Genomic DNA, 12,310 nt, shown 5'->3' with positions numbered 1-12,310 from the left:
TGCTCATAGTAGTTTCTCCTTATCCTTTGCATTTCCATATTACCAGTTGTAATGTCTCCTCTTTCATTTGATTTTATTTATAGGTGTCCTCTTTCCTTTTTTCTTAGTCTAGCTAAGAATTTGTCAATTTTGTTTAGCTTTTCAAAAAACCAACTCTTAGTTTACCGGTCTTTTCTATAGTTCTTCTAGTCTCCATTTCACTTATTTCTGCTCTGAACTTTGTGATTTCATTCCTTCTACTAACTTTGGGCTTAGTTCTTTTTCTAGTTCCTTGTGGTAACATTAGGTTGTCTATTTGAGATCATTTTCTTTTTTGATGTAGGTGTTTATTGCTATCAACTTCCCTCTTAAAACTGCCTTTACTGCATCTCATATGTTTTGGTATATTGTACTTCCATTTTCCTTTGTCTCAAGATATTTTTAAACCCCCTCTTTAATTTCTTCTTTGACCCAATAGTTGTTTGGTTGCATTGTTTAATTTCCACATTATTTGTTAATCTTCCATGATTCCTCCTGTTATTGACTTCCAGTTTCACACCTTTGTAGCCAGAAAAGATACTTGATATAATTTTGATCTTCTTTATTTGTTGGCTTGTTTTTTGGACTAACAGATGTTCTGTCCTGCAGAATGTTCCATGTGCACTTAAGAAGAATGTGTATTCTGTTGCTGTTTAGTGGAATGTTCTATATATGTCTGTTAGGTCCATTTGGTCTAAAGTATAGTTCAAGTCCAATGTTTCCTGTCTAAATGAGCTACTGCTGAATGTGGGGTATTGAAATCCTCTGCTATCATCGTGTTGTAATCTGTCTTCCTTAAGATGCCTTAATATTTGCTTTATATACAGACAATCCCTGACTTAACAGTTTGACTTATGGTTTTTAGACTAGAAGCATCTGGACTTACCATGGTTTGACTCATGATTTTCTGACTTTAGGATCGGTTTCTTCAGTGTATTAAATGCATTTTTGACTTATGATTATTGTCAGCTTATGATGGGTTTACTTGAATGTAACCCCATTGTAAGTTGAGGAGCATCTGTATTTAGGTGCTTCACTGTAGGGTGAACATATATTTACAATTGTTACATCCTTTTGGTAAACTGACCCCTTTATCTCTATATGACATTGTCTCTTTTTGCAGTTATTGACCTATAGTCTATTTTGTCTGAAAGGAGTTTAGCTATCCTGATTCCTTTTTGTTCCCATTTGCATGGAATATCTTTCTCCATCCCTTCACTTTCAGTCTATAAGTGTCCTTTAAAGTGAAGTGAGTCTCTTGTAGGCATCATTTAGCTATGTTTTGTTTTCATTTTTTGATCCATTCAGCCACTCTATCCTTTTTTTTGGAGGGGGGGTGGCACAACTGGCTGGCACAGGGATCAGAACCCATCACCTTGATGTTATAAGGCTATGCTCTAACCAACTTAGCTAATCAGCCAGCCCTATGCCTTTTGATTGGAGAATTTAATACATTTATATTCTACTATGGGTTAAATGTGTCCCCCAAAAGTTCATGTATTGGAAACTTTACCCCCACTGTAAAAGTGTTAAGTGGGAAATCCTATTATAGTATTTGAAAGATGGTGCCTTTAAGAGGTGATTAGATTGTGAGAACTGTGCCCTTGTGAATAGATCGATCCATTTGTGAAGTAATATTGATGGTTCTGATGGCTTTATAAGGAGAGTGAGTGAGAAGGTTCTCTCTTGCTTATGCCATTCCTCACAATGTAATGCCTTGTGTTGCCAGAAGGCCCTCACCAGATGCAACTCCTGGACTGTGGACTTCCCGGCCTCTGAACTGTACAAAATAAATTTCATTTCTTTATCAAGTACCCAGTTTTAGGTATTGTTATAAGCAACAGAAATGAAGTAATACACATTAAAAGTAATTATTGACAGATAAGGACTTACTAGTACCATTTTGTTAATTGTTTTCTAGATCCTTTGTTTTTCTTTTTCTTTCTTTTTTTCTTTCTTTTATTTTATTCTTTTAAATTTTATTTTGTCGATATACATTGTGGCTGATTATTGCTCCCCATCACCAAAACCTCCCTCCCTTCTCCCTCCCCCCCTCCCCCCCAACAATGTCCTTTCTGTTTGCTTGTTGTATCAACTTCAAGTAATTGTGGTTGTTATATCTTCTTCCCCCCCCCCCCCGGTTTTTTTTTGTTTTTTTTTGTGTGTGTGTGTGTGTGTGTGTGTGTGTGTGAATTTATATATTAATTTTTACCTCCCACCAATAAGTGAGAACATGTGGTATTTCTCTTTCTGTACCTGACTTGTTTCACTTAATATAATTCTCTCAAGGTCCATCCATGTTGTTGCAAATGGCAGTATTTCATTCGTTTTTATAGCTGAGTAGTATTCCCTTGTGTAGATGTACCACATTTTCCGTATCCACTCATCTGATGATGGACATTTGGGCTGGTTCCAACTCTTGGCTATTGTAAAGAGTGCTGCGATGAACATTGGGGAACAGGTATACCTTTGACTTGATGATTTCCATTCCTCTGGGTATTAGATCCTTTGTTTCTTCCATGCTCTATTGCTTTCTTCCTTTGTGATTTGATGGCTTTCTATAGTGGTATGCTCTGGATCTTTTCCTTTTATCTTTTGTGTATCGATTATAGGCTTTTGCTTTCTGGTTACCCTGAGGCTTACATAAAACATTTTATAAGTGGCTATTTTAATAACAACTTAACTTTGATCATGTACACAAACTCTACACTTTTCCTCCCTTTCCTCCCATGTTTTATGTTTTTGACATCACAATTTACATTTTTTAATAATCTGTATTCCTTGACAAACTATTGTAGCTTTAGTTGTTTTTAATAGTTTTGCAAGATCTTTATATTAGAGATATTTACCTACCATCATTACAGCATTAGAGTGCTTTAGATCTGACAATGTACTTACTTTTGCCAGTGATTTTTATACTTTCATACGTTTTCATGTTATTAATTAGTGTCCTCTTCCTTCAGCTTAGAGAACTCCCTTTAGCATTTCTTGCAAGGTAGGTCTAATGGTGATAAAGTATCTCAGCTTTTGTTTGTCTGCAAAAGTCTTATCACTCCTTCATTTTTTAAAGATGGGGTGCTGGGTATAGTATTCTTAGCTGTCAATTTTTTTCTTTCAGGATTTTGAATATATCATCCCTCTCCCTTCTGGTCTGAAATGTTTCTGCTGAAAAATCCACAATCAACCAATTTTATGGGGGCTCCTTTATATGTAAAATTTTGCTTTTCCCTTGCTTTCAAAATCCTTTGTCTTTAACTTTTGACTATTTGATTATGATGTGTCTCGGTGTGGGTCTCTTTGGGTTCATCTTATTTGGTATCCTTGGAACTTCCTGGATCTGGATTTCTATTTTCTTCCCCAGGCTTTGGAAGTTTTCTGCCATTATTTATTTGAATTATGTTTTCTCTCCCTTTCTCTCTCTCTCTCCTCCTTCTGGTACACCAATAATGTATATGTTGTTATGCTTGATGACATACCATAAGTCTCTTAAACTATCCTCACTCTTTTTCATTTTTTCCTTTTTGCTCCTCAGATTGTATAATTTTCAGTGACCTGTCCTTGAGTTTGCTGATCTTCTCTTCTGCTTGATCTAGTCTGTTGTTGAACAACTATATTGAATTTTTTTCAGGCATAGTATTCTTCAGCTCTATGACTTATTTGGTACTTTCTTAAATACTTTCTCTTTGTTCAAATTGTTCTTTCATTGCTCTTCTGATCTCAGTGAGCATCTATCTTTAAGATCATTATTTTGAATTCACTGTTGGGAAAACTACATACCTCCATTTCACTTGAGTCAGTTTCCGAAGATTTATCCTTTTATTTGGAATATATTCCCTCTTATTCACTTTCCTTAACTCTCTGTGTTGGTTTCTATGTATTGCGTAAGACAACTAGCTCTCCCAGTCTTATCAAACTGGCCTCATGTAAGAGAGGGATCTCACCAATCCATCTGGCCAGAGACTTTTTAAGGTGCCTGTCAAATCTTTGTGTTTGTCCATACTGCTGTTTTTGATGGCCTCCTGGAGCTTTGGATGTGTTATGTCCTGTCATTGCCCCCAGACTGGTAAGGTAGAAGCCAGACTCTCTAGGTGTAGCTGGATAAGTTGGGGTATTGAATGTGGGTTCCAATTGTGTGATGAAGCCAAGTGTGGGCATTTATCTAAGCCAGGAATAGGATCTATGGCAAATGCTTGTATTCACATTCAGGCTGTACCCTCTGATCCTGGGGAGATAGTTGCTGGAAGTGGGCCCATTGTATTTCCACCTCTGTTTTCATGGTCTACAGTCACTCAGGAGCACAAAGCTCCATGGACTCACAGAGCTGGAACATTAAGGAGATAGTCCCTTGGGTGAGAGCTATAAAAATTGTGGCACTCAGTGTGTGGCCAAATTCCTTTCAAGAGGAATGAGGAGACCTGGATTTTCCACCAGGTGAGCCAGAGGAAAAGCTCATGAAAGGCTGAGCTGTGGTCTAGGCTGCTGTATGACTACTGTTTGCCCTGTTGGCTCCATGATCCAAGTTCATTAAAAGCCAGGTCATCAAGTAGCCACTGGACTTGTGTGTTGTAAGCCCCTTCCAGAGGAAAAAAATGGGAACTGCCTATTTCTGCCCCTTTTCCACATTTCTCCAAGGGGTGTAACACCTGGAAGTGTTTATGTGCCTGTTTAAAACTACTTCTATGTTCTGTGACTTAGTGAGACTCACATTTGCCTAGTCCTTTCTGTTCCCAGAGCTAAGAGATTTAGGATGGAGTCTCTTAGGAGGCAGCAGTAAAAGATGGGGCACTCAATGCATGGTATAACCCTTTCTGGGGAGATACAGGGAGCTGTACTTTAAAAGCCCCTTCTCTACACTACTCCTGGGGAATGAAGCTCCTGGAAGTGTCTATGCACCCATATAAAACTGCCACTGTTTTTCTGTGGTTTAGAGAGACTGACATATACAGTAGTCCCCCCTTATCCATGGTTTCACTTTCCACGGTTTCAGGTTCCTGCTGTCAACAATGATTTGAAAATAGGTGAGTACAGTAAGGTATTTTGAGAGACAACATTCACATAACTTTTATTACAGTATATTATAATTGTTATATTTTATTATTAGTTATTGTTGTAAATCTCTTACTGTGCTTAATTTATAAGTTAAGCTTTATCATAAGTATGTATGTATAGTGAAAAAAAAGTACATATATGGCTCAGTACTATCCACAGTTTCAAGCATCCACTGGGGGTCTTGGAATGTATCCTGGCATGGACAAGGGGGGGATCATGGTACTTATTTCCCTCTGCTCCCAGAGGTAGGAGGCTTAAGATACAGTCCCTTGGGTAGAAGCTACAAGTGTTGGGGCACCTGAGGCATGGAAAAACTCCTTCCAGGAGGGACTAACAGACTTGGAGTTATTGCTGGGGTGAGCTGGAGGAAAAGGCTTGGGAAGTATCAATCTGCTTCTCAGGTTGCCAGTGGGCTAATACTTACTGTCCCTTTGAATTCCCAATGCAAGTTATTAGAAGCCAGGCCACCAAATAGCCACTGAAAAAGTGTTTCATACACCCCTTCGGGGGGCTGCATTTTTAAAGCCCATTCTCTGCACTGCTGCTAAAAGATGAAACTCTAAAAGCATTTGCAAGCCCGTATCAAATTGTCATTTTTTCCCTGTGTCTAGAGACACACATGTATGCCAGTTCCCTCTGCTCCCAGAGCTAGGAGGTTGAGCATGCAGTCCCTTGGGTGGAAGCTGTAACAGTTTGGGTACTTCATGTGTGGACACACTCCTTCCAGTAGAGATTAAAAGACCTGGAGTCATCACGGGGGCAAGCCAGGGGAGAAGGCTTGAGAAGTGCCAATCTGCTTCTCAGGTGACTAGCAGATTAATATTTGTCTGCCCCTTTAACTCCCCAATGCAACTTAGTTAGAAGCCAGGCTGCCAGTAGCCAAGGAAGAGTGTGTGATCAACTCTCTCCAGGGAGAAACAGGAAGTTGCCTTTTTTAAGTCCCTTTTCTATATTGCTCCTGGGGGATGATCCCCAGAAGTGCTTAAGTGCCTCTATAAAACCATCACTTTTTTCCTGTCGTCTAGAGAGACTCACATGTGTTTAATCTCCTCCAATCCCAAAATTGGTGAATCAAGAGCCAAAACTGGTGAGTTAGGGGACCTCAGAGTTAAGGTGGTACAAGTAAGGTCCAAATCCTCCTCTCCATAGGGAGAAACTGAGTGTTGGGAATTCCTTTCTTGATTTTATAGTACAGTCCTAAGGGTGGGGTCCACGCTCCAGTGTGCTTTGGCTTTTCCTACCCATTCAATATGGATGTTTTCTCAGTTGCCCTGTGGGAATCAGTCTCTTAACCGGTCTCTGACAGGAGGATGATCCATGAATAGATATTTATTTTGTGCATCTGTGGGTGGAGGGAGAGTAAGGAGCTTCCTATTCCATCATGTTGCTGTTGTCACTCCTTGATTGACTGTCATATTTTAATCTAACCTTGATTTCTGGAATAAATCCCACTTGATTACAGTATATAATCCTTTTACTATACTGGTGGATTTGATTTGCTAGTATTTTATTGAAGATATTGTTTATATTCATAAGGAGTATTGGTCTATAGTTTGCTTTTCTTGTGATGTCTTTTTTCTTTTTTTTTCATTCTTTTGATGTCTTTATCTGGTTTTTGTATCAGAGTAATACTGACCTCCTAAAATGAGTTGGGGAAGTGTACCCTCCTCTTCTATTTTTTGGAAGAGTTTGTGAAGGAATGGTATTAATTCTTCTTCAAACATCTGGTAAAATTTGCCAATTAAGTTATCTGGTCCTGGGCTTTTCTTGTGGGAAGGTATAAATTATTAACTTGATCTCATTACTTGTGATGTCTTTTAAGATGGGTATAATCAAACAGACACTAAATTGTACACTTTAAATGTATGCATTTTATGGTATGCAAATGATATCTCAATAATACTGTCATAAAAAAAGGAATACATATACAGAACTCCATTTTCAATGTAGTGAACTGAACATATTCCTTCATGTCTGCTTCTCCTCAAATCCTCTAAAACGATAGTCAAGAAAGAGAAATACACAGACCCACATAGACAAAGAAAACAGGAGAGAAGACATTAATCAAATTAGATCAACAAATATTAAAAAGTTAAAAAAGAAGAAATTGTGCTAACTGATTTTATAGACTTGAGAAAGCCAACAGCCAAGAGCCTTTGGGGATGAAAGCCAACAGGAAGCGAGAATCTATGGAAGGCACACAAACTGGAGGTACCACGAGCCACCTCTGAGGAACTGGGATATGAGGGCTAAGAACAGGAAGATTAGTTTAAAGTTGCCTCAACATCCTCTCTGCTATCTCGCGTCACTAGGTAATCAGCCTTTCCCTGCCCTATAGGCAATGAGAAAAAGTTTACCTCCAAACTAGAAGACTCACTTTTTTGCTATTTGGCTCCCAAAACATTAGTAGGCTGTTCTTTTCCCAGGAGATGTACAGGATTCCTCTCTGGAAAAATGGACAAGTCCAAGAGAACAGGCTTACAGATACAGGAATTAGGGGATGCTCTGACCAAAAGGTCGGATCCTCTTAGGTCATCTTCAGGGAAGCCTGCCAGAGACAAGCCTTTCCAGCACCAAAGAATTTTACTTTTAGATATAGACTAACATCCAGGAGTGTATACAAACAGGAGGAAAGTCTCCAACACAAAAGACAGAGATGGAAACAAAACAGGAGGACAAGTCTCTAGGAAAAAAGAAGTGACCTGACATGATCTGACAGATTTGACCATGAGGAAAGTTGGAAGAAGATGTATATAAGAAAGATAGTGAGAGTGGGGATCATAGCCAAATTTGAAAGCCAAAATGAAACAACAAACAAGAATATAAGGGGCATTTAATTTCCAGAAAAACAAAAAGTTTTTCAAGAAAGTAAATACATCCATAGTATAGCTCTTGGCTCACCACAGTACTTACCTACCTGTAATAAAGAAAAGCTGATTACCAATTTAAACAAAAATGCATGGAAACAACACTGAAAGAATGGGAAGAAAGAAGTGTGTGAGAGAAGAATGATTCGGGAGAATCATTCACATTTTCTTAGGAAAAAGAAAATTGATAATAATTAACAATTAACATCTAAAAAATAGCAGTAGAAGCTTCCTGAAGAACAGCAGAAGAGTTGAAGTGGCTGCCCTATGGGGAGTAGGGACTAGACATGAGTCAGGCTCAGCCAGGGAACCACTGTTTCATATTATAAGCTTTGTACTATGCTTTAGCTTTTTAAATTATGTATACACATTGCTGTGATAAAAATAAACATTTAATTAAAGAGCAAGAAAATGATGCCAGCCTGTCAGTTAATACACACACACACACACACACACACACACACACACACACACACACACGCACGCACGCATGCACACGCACATGATGAAAATGATCTAGAATAGCCAAGTCTGGACTTTCAGGCTCCACACCCCAGCTCAAGTATTGCTTGACCTGAATGTGGGCTCTGGGCTCTGGATGACTTTTGGCTCGCTTCAAAGGCTGTCAAGATTCATCCCTTTTAGATGACAGATCGGCCTCACTATAACAAATTAATAATACCAATCTGCAGACACTCACGTCTATAGAAAGGGAGGAAGGATCATATACTAGAAAGTGACAGCTGATATTTGTTAATTGACACAATATGGTCAATAAAGATCACACAATGAAAAACAGTGAAATGTATTACTGACATGCAAATGACTTGGTTCTGAATAAAGGCAGAGCACAGACCTAAAGTTTGCCATAGCCCGTTTACCAGGGATGACTGAGTAGCATGCTCTAATGCAAAGACACAAATCCCAAGAGTCTGTCACAGCTGATGCCATGCTCAGCTTGTATGCTGTCTGGATTCCAGGCCCATTTTTCTGTGCTATCTGTCCCTACGTGCTCCAGATCCAGAGTCTGGCAGCCAATGGGCAGTGCACACCTTTGTTCCCTATAGGTTTCTTCCAGAAATATATTTAAATGAAGAAAAGTTGTCACCATTAGTACTCTCGTTATTAGTTACCAAAACAGTGAAGCCTTGTTTCCAGGGGCAAAATATAAGGGAACTGCCAAGTTCCTAAGAAAGGAAGGAGTCCTGGTTTGCTGAAAACTAGTGTGGCCCAGAGTTGCCTCTAACAGACACACATGGTCATGGGGCTGCTCTCAGAGAACACTGCCAGTGTTTCTGGGGTCTGGCTGTGTTAGGACACCGCTGGCTTTCAGCTTCTGGATGCCTTGCACTCTGCTATAAAGCCGGGCTCTGGTGAATCCTACACCCTTGGCACAGCTGGTCACTTGTACTCATCCCCCTAGCAGGGGAAAAGCTACTGAGAAGTCTTGGTTGCACACTTCCTTTCCTGGGTGAAAGGCCAGTGCTCTGCTGCCTACCTTGAGTTCATCTTTGCTCTGGAAGTTGTCCAGAAGGTGCTGGAAATGGGTGTCACACATCTGGCGGAGCAGTGAGAGAAGGCAGGACACATACTCGCCCTGGGGACCAACCCAAAACACACTTAGCACAGCCAATCACAAGGGCTGTGTTCCCCCCAAATCACAGAGGACAAGGAGAGAAGGGAGGGTTTGAGATGGCCCCAATGATCATGAAAGAAAGGTGACAACACTGGCCCTGAAAATAAGCTTTCTTTTTTGTCAAGGGAGACCTAGAGGGCTTGGGAATTTTAATAAGGCCTCTGCAGTGTGGAGTTACTGAAAAACCTTAATCTATAGAAGTAGTACTGCAAAGTGAGACAAATATTTTCATTTTTTTCTAGGAAAGTTTTGGTTTAATAGTCCCTTGTTGCCAGGGCACTGTACTGAAGTATGTAGGGAGTTTGGCCTTCTCTGGACAGAATTTGGACCCTGCCCATCTTGCTAGACTAGACCAGGCCTCTACAAGGACATTCTTGGGGACCTCCCAGAGCTTACACACGGTTACTTGATTGGGCAAATGGAACACGGCAGATCAATGTGACTGTCTGAAAGGCAATGTAGTCAAAACTGACCTTTCTGCGGAGACAAGCTATGGGTTTTAAGACAAGTAGAAATTTAAGGATAAATATGAATTCAAAATTTACTCAAGTTCCAACTGGGATTCACGGAAGAAAACTCTGCTTTAAGGATTCTAAAGACCATCTTATGGTAATTTTTGGCATGGGGCAGCCAAGCATGGCCTCCTCCTAGCAGGCTGCCTCCCCAGATGGGAGGGAGGAAAATTACTTCATTTAAATGATTTTCAAATGCTTTTAAACTCATGGGAATTAGACAACAGTTTTTAGTCTCCCAAATCCTTTCTAGATCCCTGAAATTATTACATAAATATGTATGCAAAATATAGACATGTACATGAATGTCTGAAAAATGGGCATAATAAGCCATAATTCACTTGTTGTGAGGGTCAGATGAGTTATATATATAAAGCATTTAAGTACAAACTCCAGTATATAAAGAGGTGCTCAATAAATTATAGTTATCATCTTCATTATAATCTATATAAAATGAATTATTTCACTAGTGTTGCTAAACGAGCTAATATTGGTAAAGTGCTTAAAGCAGAGTCTGGCCCATAGTCTGGCTGTGTAAGTGTTGGTTAGAAGGCTAGGTTACCAGGACATATCAGGGTGCATGTTTTTTACCTGGAGTGAGAGTGCCCTCAACAAGGGCCCCTAAGGGAGCAGACAGTCTTTCCAAGCCCAATGCTTCAGAACATACGCGTGTTCCCTGCATGCCCCCTGCTCTCCTTAGCATGCTGGTGCTTGCTACCATTATAGTGCTCTCTTTGGAGGGTTTTCTTCAAAGAGAGCACTGTAATCTCCCATATGCCAACTGAAAGATTCTACAAAAACTGTTTATAATGTTCCCACATCAGGGCTGAGAAGTTCACTCTGGGTGTGGGAGTGGGGAAATAGGAGACCTAAGGTGCTATCTCTCTGCCCCTCCTGAGAGGCTTTCTGAGCTTGCTTCTCTTCTAATTAGATCTTAAAAAATCATTATTCAGTAACATCAGTGCAATTCTATCTCACCACATTTTTCCTGACGCTAGAAATTTATACACAAATACTATGGACAAAAGCAACTAATTTGTAGATACAGGAAATTCTAAGAAAATTATTCTGTCCTGCACATCATATTTAAGAGATCCTGTTTGACAGTGTTCCTAAAAGGAATAGTCTACTTTTCACCTTCACGCTCTTGTTGTTACTACATCCCTGCTTCATTCCACATTACAGAAAATGACTTGGCTCAAACGCAAAGGCCAACTGGAACAGTGTGCAGGAAAACAGGGGACAAGAAGCACTTCCTGAATCTGCCCTAAAGAAGACTCCTAAGAGTATGAACCTAGAGCTTTCATTGTGGAGAGGGGAGTCAGATTCAAGAAGGAAAGAGGACAGCATGCTGACAATCATGCAGGAGGGAAGGCTATGAAGGTGGTGAGATGATAAGATGTGGGGTGATGTGGAGGAGCCCCAGATTAGAAAAGAAGGCAAGAAAACCTGGATGTTAGTTACTAACAGTGATCTCGGCTGTGCACTGTGGGCACCGCTGCCCTCTTACCGCCTCCTGAGCATGCGATTTGCTCATGATGGTGAGCAGAGTCTGCAAGAGCACGTCCAAGAGACTCTCCACCATCATCTCTACTTCCTCCATGACATCTGCCTCCTGGAGCGAGCAGCAAGAGAGTACACATTAGCACCAGGCCAGGCTGATGTGCAGCTGGCAACACTTACTGTTAGCCACGTCAGAGTGGTTATTCTGACTGGATTCTTAATAACGGGCTCTCAGCCTCAACAACATGCAGTGTCAAGAAACCCAGGACAAGGGCTCTAAGAGGAGGTGCGGCATACCTGCCACTGTTGCCCAGGCATTGTGGCTGGGACCTTACCCTAACCTAGCGTCACAATTCTAAAACTCAGGCAGATTCATTAATTTTGATGTACACGGAAGAAGCAAAGGTCCTGAGTTAAATGTTTTCTTTGATTTTCCTGGAATAGTCCAGAGAAAGCACTACCCTGCTAACACTTTGAGAAATGGTAAAGTATTCCCACCACAGGATGTGGCAACAGCACGTTCACTAGTGCTAACGCACATAGAGAAGTAACTCATCTTTCTGAGGACCCTGTTTTCTCCACAGGGTTTCTGCTTGGGTGCTCTCAATCTTTGCCAGCCCTGACTGCTGCACAGATATGCCTGGGTCCCTTTTCTAGCTCCTCAGCTCTCTTGCTTGTGTTCCTTAGTTCACCTGAAGGACTCTAATCTCAGTGGATCTTTCTCT

At 40.4% G+C, this 12,310-nt stretch overlaps 1 protein-coding gene across 1 annotated transcript in view; it reads right to left on the bottom strand.

Annotated features, from left to right (window-relative positions):
• DOCK3 (dedicator of cytokinesis 3) overlaps positions 1 to 12,310 on the bottom strand; it is a 390,304-nt gene that overhangs the window by 60,065 nt on the left and 317,929 nt on the right. The window contains exons 26-27 of the mRNA XM_063113398.1: positions 11,551 to 11,697; positions 9,433 to 9,531 (exon numbers count right to left, since the gene is read on the bottom strand). Coding sequence (XP_062969468.1) covers positions 9,433 to 9,531; positions 11,551 to 11,697 — 246 coding nt within the window. The remainder of the gene's footprint in view (positions 1 to 9,432; positions 9,532 to 11,550; positions 11,698 to 12,310) is intronic.

This window comes from Cynocephalus volans, chromosome 11 (assembly GCF_027409185.1).
Source record: "Cynocephalus volans isolate mCynVol1 chromosome 11, mCynVol1.pri, whole genome shotgun sequence".
Classification (NCBI taxonomy): Eukaryota; Metazoa; Chordata; class Mammalia; order Dermoptera; family Cynocephalidae; genus Cynocephalus; species Cynocephalus volans.
The sequence above is the reverse complement of the archived record's forward strand: the minus strand, read 5'-3'. Positions and strand labels throughout refer to the sequence as shown.